This window comes from Hippopotamus amphibius, chromosome 14 (assembly GCF_030028045.1).
Source record: "Hippopotamus amphibius kiboko isolate mHipAmp2 chromosome 14, mHipAmp2.hap2, whole genome shotgun sequence".
Classification (NCBI taxonomy): Eukaryota; Metazoa; Chordata; class Mammalia; order Artiodactyla; family Hippopotamidae; genus Hippopotamus; species Hippopotamus amphibius.
The window spans coordinates 17,056,717-17,082,084 of NC_080199.1; the positions used below are offsets into that span (position 1 = coordinate 17,056,717).

At 42.3% G+C, this 25,368-nt stretch overlaps 1 protein-coding gene across 1 annotated transcript in view; it reads left to right on the forward strand.

Moving 5' to 3' along the window:
• LOC130835552 (ATP-binding cassette sub-family C member 4-like) overlaps positions 1 to 25,368 on the forward strand; it is a 169,376-nt gene that overhangs the window by 44,899 nt on the left and 99,109 nt on the right. The window contains 8 exon segments of the mRNA XM_057707190.1: positions 5,552 to 5,646; positions 5,872 to 5,958; positions 13,355 to 13,451; positions 16,361 to 16,570; positions 17,940 to 18,080; positions 19,022 to 19,059; positions 19,447 to 19,541; positions 20,917 to 21,063. Of these exon segments, the coding sequence (XP_057563173.1) occupies positions 5,552 to 5,646; positions 5,872 to 5,958; positions 13,355 to 13,451; positions 16,361 to 16,570; positions 17,940 to 18,080; positions 19,022 to 19,059; positions 19,447 to 19,541; positions 20,917 to 21,063 (910 nt within the window).

The following is a 25,368-nucleotide window of genomic DNA, read 5'->3' on the forward strand; positions in this document are numbered from 1 at the left end:
GAGCTAGCTTTTTATTAAATGGTGTAGAGACTGTATGAGAAAAGAAGGGGGAAAGCAAATGTAAAACAGTGAGAGCAATAGCTCCCATTTATTCAGAGTCCACGTGCAGATCATTTTTCTATCTTTCACACACATAAAAAGGCATATGAGTTATTAATTCTTTATGAGTGTTTTCGATGTTACCATCCTCATTTTATAGTTAGTAAAACTGAGGCTTGAAGAGATGAAACACCTCATCTTTACGTTTGCAGCTCAGGCTCAGATCACTGGGGATTGGTATTTTGCTGCAGCCCTGTGGGGTGATTGGACCAGTAACACGGGCAGTGTTCTGGGGCTTCACCCACCCTTGGGTATCCATGCGGCACAGACTGTGGTGGGAAGGGGCCCTGCAGAATTGGGCTGCACAGAGATTCTTCTGTACGTGATGTGAGGTTTATAAACAATGGACTCTTCTCCTGTTCTGCTGTGTTGTTGGGACATGGAGTCTAGGCCCTTTGTGCACATTCTCTCCTTGGCAAGAAGGGAGGCCCAGGATGGAGAAGTAGCGAAGAGCTTTGTCACTTGCCTGCTGAAACTTTGGACACATTCTGTTACCTGCCTGGGCCTCTGATGTTTCTGCAGCACAATAAGGACATTGTGTCAGAGGGTTTCTAAGAGGTTTTGCTGCTGCTCTGAAATGCCATGTATGACATCTGATTAACAAGGGGTCAGCTAGGTCTTATGACACCTGGGAACGATTTAATGAGTTATGAGATCCTCTGCTTAACTCTATCTGGAATTCCTGTGTCAGTGGATGGGCATAAGACCCTCATAGATAATAGGGGCTTCCTGGAATGCTTTTTGTCTCTAGATACAGGGATAGAATGTGTAGTAGGAGAGACCTGGCCCTTGCAGAGAAACAGTCCTGGGTAGTAGCTCCAGGAGTCTATCTCAGTTTCCTCGCTTATTAAATGGGGGAGGTATGGGATTACTTGAAAGGCTACAGGCAATGCCTGTGAAATGAAAACATGCCAGGGTTTTAGTAAACGGTAGCCATTGTAACTATTATAGATCTTTTCTCTATATCCATCCATACATCTATCCATACTTACATATAAATACAATAAAGCTTTACCTTACAGTTCTCCCTACCCCCACCTCCCCCAAATCCTGGAGGAAAAAACAGAAGAAAAGCAACATTTCTTATATTACATATGTTAGTAACAACTAGATGAATTGTATTAGATCTAATTGAAATAATCATTTAAGTTCATTGAGCTGAATATATTTCTGTGATAAAATAGGGAGATATGAAGTAATCACATTTGACAATATCGATTCAGGCTGATGACATCAACTCCAAGGTCCAGGAGTCAGAAGGCTCAGGGATGGAGTCTCAGTTTCTCTGTTTACTAGTTGTGTGTTTTGGGTTAATCATGTGACCCTTACAAGCCTGGTTCTTCATTTGTAAAAAGGAATAATAATACTATTAACCTCATAAGGTTGTTGTGAGGATGAAATGTAGTAGTGATTTTAAAGTACCTGATTGCTAGGGACATAACAAGCACTCTATAAATGTTAGAATAATTTTGAAAATAAATTAACTCCTAATTATAAGCTCAGCCAGTTTTTGGTAAAATCACATCCATAAGATGTGACATGTAAGAAAGAAGGTATCTGAGTATTTAACTTCCATTAATTGAGGTGATATTTCTATAGGTGCTCTACACACAGTACGTTATATAAATCAACAATAAACATATCCTGTTACCATAACATAAGCAACATAGTATATCACATTTGTCTGCATATCATCTTTAACCACTTGAAGGCTTTTAAAAACTTTTAGGAAATACATGTTTAAAGTTATCAAACTGATAAATTTTAGTTTAATATTTTCACACATAGATCATTTACTTGGACATTTGCTTTTCAGATTGCCTTGACAATCATATGATAATAAGTTTATTGAGACTTCCATGTCTAGGTATAGAGGCCTTCAAGTCTTGAGTTATTTTAGTGTTGCCTTCATTTCAAATATACTTTTCAGTCACCACCTGAACAGCATGTTGTGAAAGAGTAGAAGGCTATGAAGTGACATGAGCTTGGTTCAGATTTCAACTATTCTGTTTAATAGCTGACAGTCCTCAGACCAGTGATGTAACCTCACTTAGTCTCAGTTTCCTCATCTGTGAAATGGGGCCAGTACTTCCTATGCAGCTTGTTGTGAGGATTAGAGATAATCAGCATCAGGGTCCAGAACAGAGCTTGGTGCACAGATCTCACCCTCCAGGAGCTGAGAGAAGCCGTGTGCACACGTACAAATGATGGAGCAGAATAAGATGGGTCCTTCACGAAAGATGTAAACAAAGCCTTAGGAACCCAGCAAGAAGAGAGATGAGTCCAGGGTGGTTTCATGGGAGAGAGTGTTTGGGCTGAGCCTGGAAAGATGGGCAGGATATTGACAGGCCGTGAGAGGAGGGACCATTCCAAATGGAAGAAAAAACCATGAAGAAGGCAGGGGCCTCCTGCTGTTTGACTCTGGAGCCCAGCCCTCCTCTGCCAGGGCCTCAAGTCCTGTCCTCATTAACTATTTCAACGGTCGTCTCTGCAGTGTTTCTACACTAAGTCTCCACCATCACTGAAGGGCCCTTGATGTGCTTCTGGATGGATGGAATCACACCAGTGAAGCCATTTTCTATTTTGCCTCTAGTTTGTGTGTCTGCTATTCAGTGGGAATTGGTTAAATTTAATTTAGAGGAAAATAATGTGAATAAGAACACCTTCCTGTCAGCGGGAGGAGTTGTAATATATGCTCAACTCAGGCTTTTCCCATTTAATCAGAAAATGGTGGCTGAGAAATCAGCTTGACTTGGATTTTACTTCAAATCCTCTGATATGTTTTTCCCATCTTGGGCTTGTCCATAAATAACTTGCAGAGTCAACAACATCCTCAAAGTCTGACTACCAGACTCAGAGCTAGTTTCTTATACCCTAAGTGTGCTAAATGAAAGAGTGGGCTTAATTACCTTTTCTAGAATGTGGTTTAAATTGCTGTGCTACAATGTGGTGCTATTTTAAGAAGGAAATTGAACAACATAAAGTCAAAGCATAAAAATTAAGCAGAAGAGTTTGCAAGGACTGTCAACAGTGAAACAGAGGCCAAGTAACTCTGTGTGTGTGTTTGTGTGTGTGTGTGTGTGTGTGTGTGTGTGTGTGTGTGTAAGGCTGGGGACCTGTCAAAACAGCTCATTGTTTTTTCATGAAAACCAAAAGCAAGAGATGGTATTAAGTTCTGAGCTCAACAAAAAAATAGGGTGAAATAGTGGTAAATTTTCAAAACACAGCAATTGCTGTCTTTCATTTGATGTACCCTCATTAAGCTTTGAGTGTACAAGGGACCTGTGTGTGCCTGTGTGTCTTTGAGGCTGTCAGGGAGGGTTGTGATGGAAACAATCTCTTTCTTCTCCTTGTGGTCATGTCCTTTGCATGCTGTGATTCACACTGTGAATGGGGTCCCACTGTTGGTTTGATGAGAAAATAGGCATCAGTCACTAATAACAGCAAGTTACAGTCAATTCATGTCCTTTTCCCCCATATGCAGGGTGTTCATACACTTGTTTTGATCCTCAGAGAACCCTTGAGTTTAGTGATTCTTGTGTCTGTAGCACATTCTGTCATAGAGGAAAATAAGACTAAGGGAGATCACAGGATTTGTTTATCATGGAGACTCCAGTGTGCCACTTGCTTTCTACCTAAATTTACTAAAGGAAAGACAAAGAAATGAGGGCTTCATCTGCAGAAAGGTACTGTTGTGTATCTTAGGTTGATACTTGAGGGGTTTAGTAGAAAACAAACTCCCCACAAACTCTGCTTGTCTACACCAGGACCTGTCAAGTGATAATTATAGGCAATCTAAGATTTCTAATATAATAACTATGTAACTTAGACTTAATTGTTATCTTGTCATTTTAGGGATGTTCTTGTCCTCTCCCCCCCGCCCCCCCATCCCAGGTACTGGGAAAAATAGACTGATCTATTTACTTCTTAAATAATATTCAAATATAATTTTTGATTGATTCCCAGATCCTCAGGGCAAAACTTCATGTTCTTCTTAGCTTTATGGTTTTCCTTCTTCCACAGACAGGTATCTGCTTAATCCAGCTGATCTGCTCAGTGTCCCTCGAGCACACTGTTTCTTTCCCTTTGGTTTTCCTGCCCAGCCTGCTCTTTCCACTCCCAGTTCTTGTACAGACCTTGTCTGTCACTCTCTCACTTACCTTTCTTATCACTTGCCCTATGTATCACTTGCCTTCCGTGAAGACAAAGGTCAGGTGTTATCCCTTCTCTGAAAGTGGGAAGCTGAGGCCGAAGTCAGCAAAATTGGTCATTTAGGATAAAATAAGTCCTGCGCCTTCATCAGCCTGGGCCACCAGCTCTCACACTTGTGCCTCTAGCACAGACCTTTACACTCACGTATCCAGCTGCACTGTGATCTCACCAAGAGGTCACCTCAGCTTGTCCACAACTGAAGTTTCCTAAATGTGCATCCACTGTCTTCCCCAACTCAGTAAATGGTGACCCTGTTCTTCTTCTTCCTCGTACCCCAAACACCATAGTCCTCCTCTTCTCTTACAATCCACACCCATCCCATCAGCAGGTCTTACAGCCTCCACCTTTGAAATGTGCCTGGAATTTGACCCCATCTCTCCATTCCCACTGCTCCCACTCTGGTCCTGGCCACCATCATATCTCTCATCTAGATTATTCCAGTAGCCTCCTAACTTGTATATGCCCTCAACCTTTCCCACTCAATGCCTGTTTTCCAAAAAGCGCAGGAGTGATTTTTTTAAAAACCTCAGACCATGTCAGTCCTTCCCCTTCCCCTCCCCCTTTCACTGGGAGTGAAACCAGGGCTCCTCCTGCTCCGTCTCTGCCCTCATCCCCCTCACTCTTACTCAGCTCCAGCTCTCCTGGCCTCCTTGCTTGTCCTGGAAAACCTTGGGCATCTGCCCCATGGCCTCTGCCCTCACTCATTCCTCTGTGTGGAGCCTCCTCTCCAGGTCTGCGTGAGCCCCCTCCACCCTCCCCCAGATCTGCTCACACCTGAACAGAGCCCTTCCCGACCCCAGTATAGACTCACTTTCCCTCCTTTACTCCCCATCCCCTTAAGCCAGCTTCCTTATTCTTCTAGTCCTTAGTACTTGCACTCATGTTAATTTTCCATATTTTCCATCTCCCACCATGGAAAGAAACTCTAGGGACTTTGTTTCCTCATGGCTGAATTCATTGTGCCCAGAACAATCTCCAGCATACAGTCCATCCTCAATAAATATCTGTTAAAATGCTCAAATGCATAAATGCTGTGAAAAACTGCAGAATGAATGTGAATGAAAAACCCTGAGAGGTTGTTTTTTTTTTTAACGTTCAAGGTTATAATTTAGTCACTATGAAATATACCCACTGCTGTTGATGAAATACTTTTATAACGAAATGATTCTAGAAGGTTGGATGGCAGGAGGAGAACACATTTTAAGTTTTTTTCTTTTCCCCCTTTTCTATCTTCATGTAGGATTTGCAGCTTTTGAAGGATGGAGATCTAACTGTGATAGGAGATGGAGGAACCACACTGAGTGCAGGGCAGAAAGCCCGGGTCAGCCTTGCAAGGTAAATAGTGTTTCAGTTGCCATCCTGCCCCTGCCTCCTCTGCAGCTCCTAGTGGAAGTGAGCACGAGACCTCTCTCACCGGGTGGGTGCTGTGTGAAGCAGGGTCTTGGTCCTTTCCATGGGCTCTTGGAATGAACATTGAGTTATTGGACACCGTCCTGATTCAGAGATGAGATCCAGGGAGCATGAAGCGTTCTTCTCCTGACATCTCTCTATGTTTCCTAGAGCCGTGTATCAGGATGCAGACATCTACCTCCTGGATGATCCGCTCAGCGCAGTAGATGCAGGAGTCAGCAGGCACTTGTTCAAACAGTGAGTTTGCTCCTGTGTTCTGTTATTTCTGCTTTCCAAGAACGCTGTAGAGATCAGGGAAGAAAGCTCAGGAAAGCCTTTCTGCTGCAGAGACTCATTCTGCCCTGGTGTCCCTCTCTCCCCTCCCTTCCCCCACAAAAGATCTATCATAGAGAAATTTTGCATCATGATAAGGTCAAGACAGGAAAATACAGGAGGTGCTTCCAGTGTGTGGAGGCCAGTGGAGCCCATGCTTTAGGGAGCTGAGGAATAGATGGCAGATTTCCCCCTGCTACTTGCAGTTGATAACTAGACACTGTGGGTGGACCCAGACCCCAGGAATAAGAAAGATGATGTATGGTTTTTAAATCAGAGGGTGAGTCTCAGTAACCTGGTACTTCACTGCCAGTTCTTTTCCATCATCATTTGTTTAAGGCACATTAGAAGTGAAGTTCTCAGCACTGACGAAGGGCTTCCATTGAAAAGCCTTGTTGGTTTATGCTTATTCTGTCAGTTTGGAAATACTTAGTAAAGTCTAGAATTTGAAAATGATTTATTCCACATGAGAGTACGGCTTCAATCATTTAATGTTGCTTCATGGATGCTTATTAGAATTAATACTTAGACCACAGTGTAGGGTTAACTTGAATTTGAAACTAGGAATCTAGAATCTGGCTGAAGTCCTGACTCTCACTTTGTGTGTCTGGAATGTGTTGTCAGTGGCTCTTGCTTGGCCACCGAACCCCTGAAGCAGAACAACTCTGATGCTTTTCTGTGTGTAATGTGTCCTAACACACACTGACTGATGCCTCTGATGGAGTCTAGCTGGCCTCTTTGAAAGCCTAGTGAACTTGCTTTTTCTGAAGCAGCATCCACATCTACCCCATGGTTAGGTACCTTGCTGTTGTTCCCCTTGTTAAAGGCAATGAGCGCTTCCAGCTGCACGTATTAAAGCCCTACTGTGTGCACTGAGATCGATGCCCTTATAGATGTTACTACACAAAACCTCTTATTTTACAAAGGAGGACAGTGAGCCAGGAGAGGGAGGGACCCACACTGGGCAGAACAAGGGAGACTAAGATGTTCAGCTCTCATTCCTGCCTCTAGGGAATCTGTCTCTATGTAGAGCTTGTTAAGATAGATGCCTGGGAATAGGTCAGCATAGCCAAGGTTTAAGTATTTCAATACAGGATAGTAAATGCTACATGGAAGCAGAAGTGGGCAGCTGTAGGCTTTCAGCTAAAGTTGGAAAGCTCCCTGTGCACTGGGCTTGGTGGGAAGTGCCCTGTGGACCTGCTGGCTGGGCAGGGTTTGTGGAGGCTGAGAAGAGGATTCAGTTCTTTTTGCTAAAGGAAGAGTAGAGGCACAGGAGTAGGGGGAGGAGGAAGCAAGGCTGTGAGAAGAACAGCAGGCACATCCTCGCCTGGAGGATGCAGGTTGTACAGCAGAGAGAAGTTATTTGGAAATTCTCGCTGTCAGGTCCTGTGTTAGTTTACTAGGGCTGCGTCTGTTCAGGCTGCTCTCACAGGAGACCATGGACTGGGTGGCTTAGAAATAACAGAAATTTACCTCTCACAGTTCCAGAGACTGGGAAAGTCCAAGATCAGGGTGCTGGCAGATTTGGTGTCTGGTGAGGGCCTGATTCCTGTGTCCTCACGGGGTGGAAGGGGTGAGTCCCTTTTATAAGGACACTAATCCCATTCACGAAGGCTCCACCCTCACGACCTCGTCACCTCCTGATAGCCCCCTCCTCCTAATACCAACACATTGGGGATTAGGTTTCAGCCTCTGAATTTTGAGGACACAGTCAGCCTATAGCAGGCTGTCACAGATGGGACGGTGCGGCTCAAACAATAGAAATTAGTTTTCTCACAGTTTTCGAGGCTGGAACTAAGATCAAGGTGTGGGCAGGTTTAGTTTCTGCTGAGCCCTCTCTCCTTGGCTTCCGATGCCAGCCTTCTCGCTGTGTCTTCACATGGTCTATCCTCTGTCCCTTTGTGTCTGTCCTTACGCCTTAGTCTCCTCTTCTAAGGACACCAGTCAGATTGAATTAGGCCTACCCTAATCAAGGGTAACAATAACCTCTTTAAAGGCCCTGTCACCAAATGCTAAGGTACTGACTATTAAGGTGTCATCATGTGAATTAGAGGGACATGATTGCTTTACAACAGGTCCAGGATAGCACAGTAAAGAGACTTTGGCAGAGTCAGCTGTGTGAGAGAGAAACCTGTGAGGAGCTCCGAGTTCTGGATCCTGGGAGCTGGGATTCTACATCCACTAAGCAGAGGTCGTGGGGTGGGTTCCACCAAAGTCTGTATGTAACTTGCACTGAGTGTTGAGGTGATGAAAGAGCTCTGCAGATGGATGGTGGTGATGGCTGCACACCACGTGAATGTGCTTAATGCCACTGAACTGTATGCTTAAACATGGTAAAAATGGTAAATTTCACGTTATGTATATTTTACCACAATAAAAAGAATTTTCAAAGTGGCATTGAATCTTTCAGAACATGAGAGAGCAGGACAGCTGACATGTGGCATGGCCTCCAGCTCTCTGATATGACCACCCTTTCCTGCTCTCTCCTGACTGTGACTTGATGAATTTTCCCTTAGAGAAGTGCCTTGTGGCTTGTCATGGGTTCAGTGACAGGCACTCGTGCTGTGACAGGGATTCCCCACCCTCACTCTCCTGGCATCTTGAATAGCTCAGCCTCTCTGTTCCCAGCGCCCCATCCTGAACTCGCAGATATCTGTCGCCCTGTCTTGTGTGGGTCTGCACAAGTTCTCCATCACTCCAGGAACAGTTTCTGCTGGTCATTGCATCCTGTCACAGGGAGGGGAGAGGAAGGTGTTCTGATTGCCAAGTATCAGTGTGCTCCTTACAAAAGCTCTCCCAAGTTCTTCTTCAAACACAGGAGTTGTTTATAAAGTCCTCTCCAGCCTTTTGGGTTTAATGACCTTGGATGTACACTTGATAGAAGTAAGCTTGTTAAGATTGTTGTTTGCTCATCAGAACCACATTCTCTAGGGAAACATAAGTCAGGGAGCCTGAATGTAATTTAGGAAATCACTCAGCAGCAACTGGAGACTATTCTCAAGTTAGAAGATTGGATGGAAAATTGTGCTTCGAAAGATGGTGGTCATGTCAAAGTTTAGTCATGGGAGTGTTTTGTATTAACAGTGAATGAATTACACTCTACTTGCCATTAACAGTTTCCTTCAGTCATGAATCTATATTCCAGATTATTAAGGCGTGTGAGTTTTACAACTACGTATTGTAAACATTGAGTGAGTTCTATCACCTACAGAAGGTTAGAGGCCTTAGGTGAACTGATGCCGTCTCACCTGTGTCTAGCCATAGCTTCCCATTGTATTTCAGCCCCACGTCACCAGACCCTCGCCTCCTACGTCACCAGTTCTTCAGGTCTGTCCTGATCAGATTCCCAGGCTGCTGTCTACCAAGTTCACCCTTCCTGCTCCAGCCCTTCACAGACTCCCCTTCACATTCAGGATGCAGTTCCAGGTCATCAAACTGAGAACAAGCTTCTTTGCTGTCTGCCCCCATCAGCCTTTCCAGCTCGTCCCCACACCCACTCGGTATTCCAGCCGTGCTGGCTTTGTGGGGGCCCCTTTCTCACACCTGTCTGTCTGTAGATACTGCTCCCTCTGTCCCAGAGCCAGGGAGCAGTGCGCCAGGGCAAAGAAGGAAGGTGAAAGACAGGCCCCTGCCTTTCCCTCCTGTTCCTCCAGGGGGAGCCTGTGCCCTTCTGCCTTCCCACAGCCCTCAGTGGGCTGCACTTGACCATTTACGAGTTCCCCCCACCCCCCATAAGCTGTGAATACACAAAGCTGCCTTAGCCCAGCATGTTCTGTCTCAGGACCGCTACACCTCCTCTGCCTTCTTCCAGGATGTTTCCCCCAGATAGTCTCAGGGTTCCCATGTCAACCCCCATCTAAGTTAGGAGCACCACCCCCCTTGCTTTTTCTTTAGAGCACACATCATGTCCTGATAGAGCATTTTCTATACTCATTCAGTGTGTCCTCCTGTACACAGTCTGAGTATTGTCTGCTTTCTTTACCTGTGGATGTATCCTCAGCACTTAGGACAGAGCCTTGCACCTCGACAAACCTGCTGATTGAATGAATGAAGGTGGGAGTCTGTCTGTCTTATTTGTATCCCCTCTACCACAGGCTGTGTCCCCTCTTAATACAGCCCTTATGTAGGATTATATATGAGATTATAGGATTAACACAGCCCTTATATAGGAATAATGGTTAAATAACTGGTTGCTGAATCAATCATTTTTATGGCATGACTTGAAAATCTTTACTATAAAAACTTGGAAAACAGAGTATTTTCCTACAAATTTGAATGAAAAGCATTATTTAGGAAAAATTCAAAGCCATCAACTGACCACTTCATTGTAATTATTTATATTACCTCATCTGTGGTGACCAACTTTTGGGTTGGTCCACCTTGGACATAGCAGCTGATCAGATTTGATTAACATCCACTTTCAGGGACTGATGGCAGGTAATTATGGATTAAGGGGAAATAATTCCCTTGAAAGCTTTAGTACTACGTCTGAAGAGGGGGTTACTCAGTCAAGAAATTTAGGTATGAACGCTGAACTAACACATGTCAAAAGGGAAAAATGAATCCTTTAGACTGAATGAAGCAATGGTGTATGTGTCTATATCCTGGGCTCTTGCTTCTGATTATAGGACCCAGTGTTCAGAGTGTCCCCTTAAGGCTTTCCTATCCTAAGTCCAAAGCACATGACCTCTCGTGGGTTAGGGAGGAGTAGAGAAGGGGGCTGACCTTTACTGAGTGGACTGGTGGTTTGCTTTCTCAGAACATGTGGATGAGTTTTCATTGACCTTGTTTTCGGATGAAGAAACTGAGGTTTAGTGGCTCGACCAATGTTGTCAGGCTGGTGACAGGGACTGAGCTGCTGTCTGCTGCCTCTAGACTCTCCATCTGACTGACTCAGCAGGCTGAGCTGTGGCCCATATTCCTGAGATTTGCTTTGTGAGGGGTTCAGACACCCAGAGTACATGCCTGGAGCCCTGCCCATGGTCACCGGGGCCCCATACCCGGCTACTCGCTTCCCTTGAGGGGTTGTAGACCCTTGAGGGATGAGACTGGGGCTCAGTTCCTAGACATCTGAGGGGGGTTGTTGGGCTTCATCCTGCAGGCCAGCCAGACCTGTACTTGCCCAGCTTAGACCTAAGAAAGAGCCTGGAGTCAGTGACAGAGACATCAGTGGTTTAATGTATGGGGCAAGCTTCCATGTCTGAAGCAGGGTCCTTGAGAGACACCCCACTGCATGCAGCAGATGGTGGGAAAGGACATGGTGGCAGTCTTAGCTCCTAGGGAAAGAGAGGGAGGGCGAAGAGGTTACCTATTATAGGGGAAATTGATGTCAGGTTGACCCATCGGTTACCATGGAAACCAAAAGGGACACACCCGTCACCGCCCCTTTGATAAGCATAGTGGAGGATTCTGATCTAAAACTAGAACAGCCATTAGCTGGGCCCTGGGGCAAATATGTAGGAAGGTCAGTCATGTGAGTAGGTGTAGGTGAAGCAGGCACCCGTTGAGCAAGGGATGTACAGAGAGCAAGAGAACAGCCATCTTGGGTGGCCTGACCATACAGAGGTCTTGGGTATAGAGAATCGATGTGTCTTTTGAGCTGTTGGATGATTTCCACTGTGATTTGGGCCATTTGGATTCTGTCCTTTTGTTTTTATATTAGGAAGGTGTTCAGTCCTAGTGAAAGAAGACTTGCTTCCTGGATGGGACTGGGAATGTCGTAGAGACTGATGGAGGCCATGCTAGCATTCATTTTCTATCTAATACTGCTTGTGAAGAAGTGTCTAGGAAATGCAATCTGGCAAAGGTTACCAAGAATCTATTAATTTTTTAACTGTTAATATGTACATCATAATAAAAACAAAAATAAATAAGTGGGACCTAGTGGAACTTCAAAGCTTCTGCACAGCAAAGGAAACTATAAGCAAGACGAAAAGACAGCCCTCAGAATGGGAGAAAATATTTGCAAACGAATCAACAGACAAAGGACTGATCTCCAAAATATATAAACAGTTCATCCAGCTCAATATCAAAAAAACAAACAACCCAATCAAAAAATGGGCAGAAGACCTAAATAGGCATTTCTCCAAAGAAGACATACAGATGGCCAAGAGGCACATGAAAAGCTGCTCAACATCACTAATTATTAGAGAAATGCAAATCAAAACGACAGTGAGGTATCACCTCACACTGGTCAGAATGGACATCATCCGAAAATCCACAAGCAGTAAATGCTGGAGAGGGTGTGGAGAAAAGTGAACGCTCTTGCACTGTTGGTGGGAATGTAAATTGATACAGCCACTATGGAGAACAGTATGGAGGTTCCTTGAAAAACTAAAAATAGAGTTGCCATATGACCCAGCAATCCCATTACTGGGCATATACCCAGAGAACACCATAATTTAGAAAGACACATGCACTCCAATGTTCATTGCAGCGCTATTTACAGTAGCCAGGACATGGAAGCAACCTAAATGCCCATCAACAGATGAATGGATAAAAAAGATGTGGTACATATATACAATGGAATATTACTCAGCTGTAAAAAGCAAGGAAACTGGGACATTTCTAGAGACATGGATGGACTTGGAGACTGTCATGCAGAGTGAAGTGAGTCAGAAAGAGAAAAACAAATGCCATATATTAACACATATATGGGGACTATAGAAAAGTGGTACAAATCAACCAGTTTGCAAGGCGGAAATAGAGACACAGATGTAGACAACAAACATATAGACACCAAGTGGGGAAAGTGGGGAGGGTTGGGGGGGAATGAACTGCGATATTGGGATACCAAATTGTACGCTCTAAATATATGCAGTTTATTGTATGTTAAAAAAAAATGTACATCATAAATCATAAATAATCACCTAGAAAACTGTCTCTAAGAAAAAGTCACACACTTTTACATGACATAGATCCTTCTTCTCCCATTCCTATGTAGCAATAAAATAGTGTTTTAGTTCAGTCAAGTTTTGGAATCTCAGTATTGCTCAATTTTTTTACATTATGAAACATAAATAATCATTAAGCTGAGTTTTTGAAAAAAAAAAAAAAAAACTTAGCTGTTGGTACCTCCTTCACTGGATGGCTGTTTAGAATTTTTTAATGTAGCTAGACTCAAGTTTGCTGCTGATGAATTTGAGGACCTAATCATAATCATTGATTTATGTTTGTATTCAATTTGTATTGTTTATTTGATTTAAAGTACACACCTTTGACTGCTATGTGGTCTGTCTCATTATGTTTCTGAAATACATGTTTCCAATTTGGAGCACCCCCATTAATGTGCTTTTGCATACTGTACCTTTTACATTTGTAGGTGTATTTGCCAAGCCTTGAAGGAGAAGATCACAATCTTAGTGACTCATCAGTTGCAGTTCCTAAAGGATGCAAGTCAGATTCTGATATTGGAAGATGTAAGTAATTTTTAGAAGTCTGTGGAACTTGCTAGCACTCAGGTATGTAGAAGGCCAGGCCTCCCAGCAGGTCATTCTCCTTGGGTTCATGGTAAATGCCCTCTTCTTCCTCAGTTTTATGCCTCCTTCTTCTCAGAGTAGGTGGTATTTATGCCTTTGAGGATGAATCCAAAGACCTGTAGAAATGTCACCACTACATTCTAAGCCACATAAACACTTTTTAAAGTATATAAAAGTGCAACCTCAGAGTTACTGAATTATCACTGTCATAGTGAAATTTGTTAAGGATAATGATCCTATCTTTATCTTTTATTTAGAACTTTTTGTTTTCTCCTCCACAACTTAAGTCAATGTGTATTATTTGGAAATTAGAGATACTAAGATATGTTTGTATCTACATGATTGTCACGTGCAGTTTGCCTAAAGAGCATCTTTCATTAACACCAGAAACAAGGTTGGGTAGCCAAGTACGCTGGTCAGAGACACCCACTCTGCTGGTGTAGCCAGCTGCTGGTTTCACTGCATAGGTCTTTTTTTGTGCCCAATACATGTGGGAGGCTGTGCAGCAGTAGGACAAGCCCTTGCCTTCATGGAGCTCCCTGAAGGTTCTTATGGGGACAGATGTGACAAAAGATAGAGGGATGGGGGCTGCCATCCTGACTGCCTCCCTGAGGAGGTGGTGCCTCGCAGAGATTGAGTCGTATGAAGGTGGGGACCACACAGACACCTGGGGGAGAGGGGTCTGAGGCAGGGGATCCTAAGGAAGGAGCTGACCTGGCCGGTTAGAGGAACAGCAGGAAGGCCCACATGTCTGAGGAGAGTGAGCAGGGGGATGTGGAGGGAGCTGGTCTCCAAGCAGTGAGCAGGGGGCCTAGAAGTGGGATGGAAGCCATTGAATGGTCCAGAGCAGCGGAGCGATCTCATCTGATATGTGATATAAAAGATTCCTCTGTTGTTTGCTGGAGGGGCAACAACAGAAGCAGTTAGAATTCTTAGTAAAGTTGGAAAGGCAGAAGTAAGGGCTCAGGCTAGTGTATTAGTTTCTAGAGCTGCCATAACAAAGTAATGCAGACGGGTGGCTTAAAGCAACAGAAATGTATCCTCTCACTGTTCTGGAGGCTACAAGTCCCAAATCAAGGTGCTGGCAGGGCCGTGCTCTCCCTGAAGGCTCTGGGGGAGAATCCTCCCGTCCTTCTGGTATTTGCCTGCCTTCCTTGGTGTCCCTTGGCTTATACCTGCAGCACTGTAGTCTCTGCCTCTGCTGTCACGTGGCCATTGTCCCTGTGTCTGTCTGAGGCTCTTCTCTTCTCATAAGGACATCAGTCATATTGGATTTAGGGTCATCCTGCTCCAGTATGACCTAATCTTAACTTGATTGCATCTGCAAAGACCCTGTCTCCAAATAAGATCATGTTCACAGGTTTTGGATTTAGAGATTGGACATACCTTTTTTTGCAGGGGCCACAACACCTAGCATGGTTGGGGGTGGGGTGGAGATTAGTGAGGAGTTTTCAGACTCGGTGGTGGTTTGATGCTTCACTCCTTGGCTTGTTTGCCTCTGTGCCTCAGCACCTCTGTTGTTAACCCTTGTCTGTTCTATCAGGCCATCGGTCAACTTCCTCACTTATCAAATAAATTTCTGCTCTAAGAAAGATTATTAAAATGCAGAAGCTCTACCTCTCTAGAAGCAGGTCCATGTGTCAGCTCTTCTCCACTCCTCCAGAAATGGGGGGGGGGGGGCTCAGATTTCTTAAGCTTTAGAACAGCTAATTTCATGTGCAGAGGGGGTGATACTAGTGTGTAAGACCCCAGCATTGGTAGTATTATGAGCAAAGAATCAATGGGCAGGAAAATAATCTATTTAGACAGTCCCTAGATATTTTAGGATCCCCTCATTACTTCTTTTGAAGACATCATCCTGATTTTAATTCTATCAAAACAACCATTTGTCCACTGGTAAGCACCCCTGGATGAGTTGGGGTCCATCCTCATGGTTTGTCTGGTCCCTCTCTCGCAGCAGAGAGGGGACAGCTGGCCCCTCGTCCACTCGGAGTTGTCAGCACTTGGCTGCGGAGTGAAATTGCCATCTTTGTACCACTAGTCATTTCCTTGTGCATCTTACAGATACTAAGTGGAAAGTGATAATTTCATTAAACAATGTATATGAATTTTGACTCCCAAGTGGAATGAGATGCATATATCCTGAATAATTTTCTAGTTCTGCAGTATCACATGGTGCTCAAAGGCTTCAGTGGGTTTCTCCCAGGGGACCACCTCAGGGGATAGGGTGAGAGGGTCCCAGCTAGGGTCCTGGGCCACCTTCTTCCACCTGACCTGCCTTAACCAGAGCTGCCCTCCTTTGATTAGTTTTTCATCCCAGGATTTTGCATAATATTTTGTTTGCCACTGACTGAGTCAGCTGAGTCTTGTTTCATGGGCTGAGAGGAGGGTGAAAACATATACACATTATTTTATATGACTGTAAGGCAGGGAAACTGCAATGATATGTTACACATGTTCAAAGAAAATGATTAGATTATAGCTTAAGCAGTTGTCTGATTGGGGAAGCCTGTTTGGCTGCTTTTGGTTAAGTTTTTTCTCGAATTTAAGTGCACTGATTCTGGCTTAGGGTTTGGTTTGCTGGCACAGGCTGCCAAGGCATTAGAGCCACCCCAGTCTCATGGCCTCCTTGTTTAGTTACTTTATCAGGGTTTGGCAGAGAACAGAATGCTCAGTTCTTGTCAGGTTTAACTGAACTAGATTTGTCAATCAGAATTCCAGACCTAAGGATCATTTTCTTAAGAAAATCATCATTTGATACCAGTTAACTTTTCTTGATTAGTATTTAGATTAGATTAGTATTATCATATGCAAATGCATTCCTCTCAAACTCTTTATTTTTATTTTAGGGTAAGATGGTGCAAAAGGGGACTTATGGTGAGTTTCTGAAATCCTGGGTAGATTGTGATTCCCTTTTAAAGAAGGAGAATGAGGAGGCTGAAACATCTCCAGTTCCAGGAACTTCCACTCTGAGGAATCAGACCTCCTTAGAGTCTTCAGTTCCATCTCAACAGTATTCCACACCCTCATTGAAAGATCCAGTTCAAGAGGACCAAGATGTGAGTTTCTCATCCTGCAACGTGCCCTGGTCTGTCTGCTCTTGGTGGCCTTGCAGGCCTTCAGTCTGCTCTGCTCACAACATCTTCATTTGTCCCAAAGTAGATCCTTAGTTTCCAAAGCCTTATTCCATGGAATTGGTAGAATTAAAAGAACATGATGGGAGCAAGCCTGATTGGTGTTCTCCCTTGGGTGTAGGATGGTGAGTCTTATGGAGATCGGTAGTGGATGTGCTGCTATAAATTCCTGGGTGTATGTGGCTCACACTGATATGAGAACTCTTCAGTTTCCCATAGTTACATCCTACTTGCTCTGGTGGCCCGTGGCGTCCCTTATGCATCTAAGGGCTTAGTATGAAAACCTCCTTAGACTGAGTCCTGCTGTAGCCCCTGTTGAATCAGCTACCGTTCCTATATGTTGGAATGTTCTGGCATTGCAAGTGATTAATGGTATTATTTTGCTCCATTGTCAGATGGTTTGTGACAGGCCAGAGGTAGCAAGTGCAAAGGACCTGCCACACAGCAGACACTTTGGAGTTAGTTCCCATCTTCCTTTCTTACCCGTCAAGACCGAGAACCATGTCTTACTCACCTTGAATCTTCAGTAGCCAGGATAGAGCCGAGGATATCTTTGGCCCATGTGACAGTGCATTCTAAGTGCTCCAGACAGAAATGCAGAAATGCACTAGATCTTCCTTAACAACACACACAAGTACCCCTCAATATCCAACCCTCACTATCCAAACCCAGGAGCCTGGATGATTCTGATAAGTATTCATATTAGTCCTTCACATTCTACACTCCGGAATCACTCTCTGAAATTCAAGAAGCAAATAGATTTGGATCATATGCTGTCCCCCTGCTATTTTAACTCACATCGCTCCAACTGACTGTGTGTACTCAGTTTACTATATTTGACTAATACTTTGAATCCCTGCTGTGTTTTATGTTCCTGTCCCTGAGTGACACAAATAATCTAGAGGGATACATCATCTCCATATCACTTTGTGTATTATTTTGGAGCAAACTTCTGTGTTCGTACTTGAATCGGGTATGTGCTTATGCTGAGAGTCATGATCCACTTAAAGCAAAGCCACCCAACAGTGAATAACGGTGAATAACCTCATGCAAACGATGTTTCCTCATTTCTAATAGATTCCTAGGAGTGGGATGGCTGGGTCCAAGGGCGAAGGCATACATGGTTTGGCTAGATGTTTCCACACCCTTCTCTGTAGCAAATGGACCATCTTGCACTCCTACTAGTGTGTGTGTGTTTTCCCACGGCTTTGCAATGGAGGGCATTGTTAAACTTTGGAAATTTGGGAGTTCATTATTTAAAATTTTGTCTCTCACTGCCATTTTCTCCTCCCAGACTGAGAATACACAGTTCACACTCTCCCTGGAGGACCGTTTGGGTGGAAACGTTGGTTTTAAGACCTACAAGACCTACTTCACAGCCAGTGCTCACCAGTTTATCATCATTTTCCTTATTCTAGTAAACATCGCAGCTCAGGTAAATAAGCACATTTATTCTGATTTGTGCCCTCAGCTTGCTATTTACATACTATTTATACTGTATTTATTTTATTATTATTATTTTTAATATGTATATTATGAGATTTATGTCAAAGAATTGGCTCATGAAATTGTGGGATCTAGCTGGGTAAATAAGAAATCAGAAAGGCAGGCCTGCAGGCTGGAACCTCAGGCAGGAGCCAATGCTGCAGTCTTGAGGCGGAATTTCTTCCTCCTCCAGGAAGCCTCAGGGTTTGCTGTTAAGGCCTTCATCTTACTGATTAGTCCCACCACATTGTTCAGGCTAATGTCCTTTACTTAATTTCTGGTGTCAGATGTGAATCACATCTACAAAATACCTTCACAACAATATCTAGATGAATGTTTGGTTGAATCACTGGAGACTGGCCTGGCCAAGCTGACACAGAAAACTGACCATCACAGTACCTGTCAAGCTTTTTTCCTTTGAAAAGTGCTGACATTTATACAATTATTACTGTATTTTTTTTCAATATTTTTTGGCCGCGCCGCTCTCCATGTGAGGTCTTAGTTCCCTAACCATGGTCGAACCTGCGCCCCTGCATTGGAAGCTCAGAGTCTTAACCACTGGACCACAAGTGAAGTCCCTTATTACTGTATTTTGCAGTCCACTTGGATTTGCATTGAAAAGCATTATATGTGGAGAGCAAAGAAGTGAGGCTTACTGGTGTTGTGTGTACATGACAGAGAGATTCTAGGAAATAGGATGTCTTTTAAAGATATTAAAATGTAATTCACCCTCCCTGAACTGTGGTTGTGTGGGATGTGGGGCTGGCGCAGACCTGAGTGGGGAGGATTGTCTCCATTTCCTGGAGCCTTTCCATCACCCATTCTAGTGAGTGGGGGTTTGAGGGGGGTCAGTAATGTCAGTGTTTGAGTGATTGTTGTTTCCTGCTCCAGGTTGCCTACATCTTTCAGGATTGGTGGCTTTCATCCTGGTGAGTGATTCCTGGTCTGACCCAAAGTGCTTTAAAATTGACATGAAGCTTCACTTTCCTACAGAGTTGGGGGAGAGGTGGGGCTTGTTCAGCCTCCTCTTCTGATCCTCACATTGTTTCCCTGAAGAAAAATTTAAGTTCCTGCTGGTGGAGTGTGACCCTCCCATGGTCTCTCCCCGTGTCTGACCCTCAGCAGCTTCCTCACAGATAATTTTAAGAACTGGAAGTCATGATTCAAGTTAAATTTTTATAAGGTAGACAGACACAGAGACTTGTGAGCTGGGAACCATTTTCTAGCATAAAACACATCTCCTAAATTGAAGGGTTTTTTCTTATTATTTATCTAAATTCTGTCTATAATATGATGTTTTTATTCCTGTTCCATAGGGCAAATGAACAGAGTATCCTGTATGTCATGGTGTATGGAAAAGAAAACGTAATTGCAACGCTTGATGCTGTCTGGTACTTTACAGTTTATTCAGGTAAAGTTGAATCATCTGGTTTATTATACAAGAGTCTGAGGTGCTTACAGTGAGCCTGTGTGAGCAGCTAGGGCTTCCAGGAGTAATTCAGCAATGTCTTAACAGTTTAAGAGTCTGAGTCACATGTACTTTGTGAATTAATTAGAGTATTTTTAAAATATCCAAGAAAAAAAGAGATTGAATGAAGACTCAATTTGCTCTGTACTGGATTTTCAAAGTTAAACTGGGATTGCACATTCAGAAAGTCAGCCACTGGAAGCATGTGGCTATTGTCTATTCTAATCAGTTGCTTTAGCTAAATCTTCCATCATTATATGGATGGGCAAGGGGATGAGAAATGGATCCCCACCCTGTGGTTCAGATTGTTCTAGTTCTGTCTGAATAAACCCTGGATTTTATTGAATTTGTATGAAACCCTCTGGCAGCAAGGGCCCCCAAATAAAATACCCTCGCAGGTATGCAAAGCTCCCCTTCTCCATACTGCTCATCTCTTGGGCTAGTAAGTATCTAAGAAAGAAGCTAAGTAGGAAGAAATCCAGTGTCTAGGAATTAGGATTCCTTCTCTTTCTTACCTTGAGATCACAAAGTTATTGTGTCCACAGCTGTAAATAATTTAATATCTGGCTTGCTAGACTGTTATTAACATGGCTTTTGCTTTCACAGGAGTGCTTATGTTCATTTTCAAATGTTATGTGTTTCTATATAACACTTAGTGAGATAGTAGTTGCTCATTTAGATTATCTCATGTTAAAATATAATTTGTGTTTTCTTGAAATTCAATTATTTAAGAGATTTTTCTGCTTGCAACTTATGATATTTTCATACTCTTTAAAACTACTTGGGCATGGAAGTAGCTACTTTACATGGAAGTAAATTTCCACACAAATTTACCATTTACAAGGAAATGGTATATCATTTCTCCTGCTTCCTGTTATTTTATGCTGGTATCAAAGCATATCTCAATTTTAGCTTATGGGATGTTATAAATAAAGAGATTTGAAATATGGAGAAAGAGAGATCGAATACTTTATATAATTTTCTTTCTTCTGAGTTTTATTAGAACTCGTAATTGAATCAGGAAAGACTGAAAAGGTAGTTTACACCTGTTTTTTTTTTTTTTCCCATGTGGTTTTTATTTAATGAGAGGAACATAGTGATTTTTATATTCTTTATAAGTGTATCTTGTGAATGTATTAAACTCTTATGGAATCCATTATATAAATAAATTTATTCTATATTCTATATATTCATTTATATATAAACTATATTTATAGAATAAAATGCATAATATCCTTAACTCCCTGACATGCTTTAACATCACTGAAGAAAAATCAGAGATCTTGTGCTCTCTGAGTGATGTTTTTTTTTATTTCAGTTCTAACTGTAGGTACTGTCCTTTCCGGCCTCACAAGATCTTTGTTGATACTCTACGTCCTTGTTAATTCTTCACAAACTTTGCACAACGAAATGGTGGAGTCCATTTTGAGAGCTCCAGTATTTTTCTTCGATAGAAATCCAATAGGTAAGTCAGACACCAAGCTTCTCAGTAAATATGTCTTGCTAATGCATTTAGTGGCTGATTACATTTTGGTATTTGAAAATGGAGGAGGTGCTTGGAAGAAAATCACTGTGAAGTTGATCAATTTTCTACAGAAATCTTCACTGATATTTTTTCCTACCAGAGAAAATCTGAATATAGAAGCATATAAGCTTTTATTCCAGTTTGTGTAGAAAGATAAATAAATGTTCACTTTGCAGAATAATTTAGGAATCCATTTGTTGTGTTGGCATATGAAACACCCTACATTCAATGCTAATGTGTTTCAGTGTTGTTGACTGGTTGCTAAAATGTTGGCTGTGTTACATAGTGTTAAGCTAGGTTGTCTGCTGGGAAGAACCCTCTTACAATGAATCTCTACACAAGACAGGCTGTGTGTTTCTTTCTTTCATTCCCCATCCGTTTCTGGGATCTCAGAGCTCTGGCATGTGCCTATACTTTGAGGTTTACCTAAAATGGTAATGAAAAATTAATTAAAATACAAAATTGGTGAAATGTAAAAATCCTCTTCAATGGAATTAACTCTATAGTTTTACAGTGGACTTTTGGTGACACGTAAGAGGCTTTGTGGTACGTAGCAGGTGGATCTTCAGTGGTAGTTTCTTGATATGAGTGTCTCTGGAGGTTTCTCAGTGGCTTCTTCCTCCGACTTGAGGCCTTTGACCTGTCTTGCTTTGGAAAGTAGCCTCCTACCTGGGTTTCTATGAAGAGTTAATTCATCAATATACATGCTCATTCTGTTCAGTTGGTTAGACTTGCAGTGAGGCCCAGGGCAGCTTTGTTTTTGCAGGAGATGATTGACAGGGCCTATTGAGGCACAGAGGTGGGCTGGAGAGAGGACAGGAGTAGCCTTGGTCTGGCCATCAACTAGCCATGTGACCGAGGCCAGAGAAGGTAGGTACTATTAGATACTCAAATCTCAAAGCAGCATGTTGTCTGCCTTGGTTTAAAAGTATGGATGCAGGAGCCAGCTGGCTGCATTCAGTCCTGGTGCTAGTTACTAACAGTAATAGCTGGTTATAGTTATGTTAATATGTATGTGCTAGTTACTTAAATTCTCTTTTTTTTGTTTTTCTTATCTGTAAAATTAGGATGCTTCTAACACCTACCTTAACTATATCTTGTAATTGTGGGCATTAAGTGGGTTAATACATTGACAGCACTTAGCACAGGTCAGTGCCTGATGAACCTTAGTGGCGCTGATGACATGGTGTCTGGGAACTTCCTCTCCTGTGAAATGGGAATAACCGCTGCCCTTCCTGCTTCACAAGACTGTTGTGGGGATTAAATGAGACTGTTCAGGGCAGCATCTTGTGTAGATTTATTCAGCACACGTTGTTTAGTCCAGGCACTGGGTGGAGCACAGGATGGTAACCTGCAGAGGCCCACACGGATCTCGTCTTACTATGAAGCCATAGAGAGAAAGTGCTTGGAGGAGTCCATGCTATTACGGCTGTGAAGTTGCTCCACTTTGTCAGGTAATGTGAAAACTACAGTCATAAAGTTGGGAGCCCTAAGTGGGACTGAATTTCTGTTCTCACAGCCTCTGAGTGCTCGTGGCCACAGTTAACCAGGCTCTTCATGTTTAAGACTTGTAGGCTTCTTCAGACGCTGACTTACTTGTTATTCAAGGAGTTGGGACCCAGTTTAAATCTTCAAGGTCACTAATCTTCGAGCATCCGGCACACTAATGTTTATCTTGCCTCCCCCTCCTGGGTCTATTAGCAGGACTTCATTCCTTCAAGAAAACTGAAACCCTAATAAGTACTGCAAAGATAGGCCTGGTTTGCTCTAAAGGTCTAGGGGCTATGAATTATTCACTCTTTTACTGGTAGATTAAATTGAACTCTTTTCTATAGTTTATTTTCAAAAGTAGAATTTGTAGTAGATTATTTATGGTGAACTCTGTTTCTGGTATGTGATGGCATGAAGAGAATACCACATGTAGTGGTTCTTTGGAAGCTGCAGTTCATGAAACCAGAGCATGCAAGATTCCAAATTCTGTTGTCTGTCAGTCAAGAAAATGAAACTGTCCAACACCTAAATATGTTTCCCTGGGTTTCAGTTGTGCGTTGAAGATGAATCTTGGCACTTATGTGGGTTAAATATTTGATACCTGATAATTTTACCTTATAAACTACAGGCCCTTAAGAAGTAAAGAGGAGGAAATGATCCATTTTAAAACATCAGTAGACACTTTAGAACTATCATTAAACAGGGAGTTGGGATATAGTTGGAGATGTTGCAATGTCCCAGTTCTGCTGGAACATAGCTTTGGAAGAGCTGTGCCAGTCACTTCACTTCTCTTTGTCTCAGGTTCTAACAGGTAAGAACGGGGGCTTTTTTACTTATTAACATTTTATCAGTCATCTACTGATTGTCAGTTGTGGTCCCAAGCATTGCGACAAAAAGTCCCTATCTTCATGGCATTTGCAAACTTAAATAATTGCAGACAATGAGTTGTTTGTTTTCAAAAAAATCTAGTGTTAATATTCTATGATTTCATATAGAAAAGATACAAATTCAGAATTTAATACAGCTGTGGATTGGAGATCTTGATTCACATATGCACACAACACCCACTTACTAGCATAGCCCTGTGGTATGTATCTTTTTCATCATCAATTATGTAGGGGTTGCCCTTGATTTCAGAAAATTTTCAAAAACTATTTTCCTGGAACTTTAAGATGAATTGTTTTCAAAATGAAATCACACCGGTGGGAGTATGAGTGGAATTTAGAAAATAAAGTCAGTGATTCTTTATTTAAAATGATCATTTCTAAGCTTACAGCAAACTCAACCCGATTTCTAACCAGACTCTTGATGATACTGAAATGCTCTCCTGACCCATCAGGGACTGTCTGGGTGCTAGAGCTCATCTCTGAAAAGTGTGTTAGGGAAAGAAGAAGGAAGCCAGCACTTCCAATGTTGCCCTTTATAAATATCTACACACACTTGTCTTTGGTGGCACATGAGAAATGACATTTTCTCTGTAAATAATGTTATAATGAAATCAACTGTGATGCATTGAGTGTTCTTGGAAACTAGGATTAATCTGTTAGAAATTTCCCCCTCCTTTAGGGAGCAATTCTTTAATATCTAGAAAAACATGGCAAGCTCCAAAGTACACTTGCAGTAGAAGTTTATTAAAATACTGTGGTTAAATAGAAAGCTATCATAAAATCAAGTTCTCTGTTCTGGAAATATTTTCCTTTCATGCCTTTTTTAAAATTTTCATTTTAATAGATTGTATCACATTGGGAAATGTTTCAACTTTTTGAACACCTGGAAAGTCTATTTTAGACTTGTTATGTGTTAAAGAATCTTTATCCAGACATTATTCCAGATACAGTCATGCTCCTCATGATGGGAAAATCCTGCCTCCGGGTCCGCTGTTGGGAGGAAGCAGTGCTGCAGAGCAGCGTGCTGTTAACACATCAGTAGAAATCAGAGTTTCTGCCCTGGGTGATTTTCAGCCTAAGTCTCTGATTTGGGGATGTTTAAGTCAATAATTAGTTAATGATTTCTCTCTGAACTTCAAGTGGATGTTTCTTGAAGTGTTCTTTTTATTCAGTGACCAATCTTATCCTTCAGTCTGACTGAGGCATATAATCCAAAAGTATAGAGACTTTTGAGGGCGTGGTAACAAAAACAATGTACCTACTTCCTTCTGTTTCACACAAAGATTTTGAACAGATACCATGGTATATGTTCTTGTCCTTGAATGCATTTTCTCACACAGATAATTTCATATATCTAGATCAGTGGTTGTGCTTTGAAATGTACTCAGAATCATGGATTAATTTTTTTCATTACCTTTAAATATTTAGAGATAAATTAAGAAGGAAATGATTGCATTCTTGTATGTAGTCATTATTTTTAGAATGTTTTTCTTTTTTCCCCTGTTGGTGTTAGACTGCCTGGGCTCATAAAATGTATCTCCTTTGGGAGAGCTATAAATTTATTATTCTTCCTTTTTGGAGAATAAAATGACAGTAACATCTTAAAAATTCTATCTCATGTTAATATAAATCTTCTCTACAGCCTCCCTTTTACTTAGCATAAAAATGAAAAGGGACTCAAATATGGCTTAATGAGTTCCACTAATGGGCAGTACTGTAGACAGAAGTATTTCTTATTGGTGCCAACTTTTAGATGTTGGTCTTGACATAGGCCTGTAAATGGGAGGAAAATAAACACCTATTTCAAGATGATGAATAATCATTGTTACTAGGAAGTTGTTCTTCCTTGATTCAAGATTAAATAAAT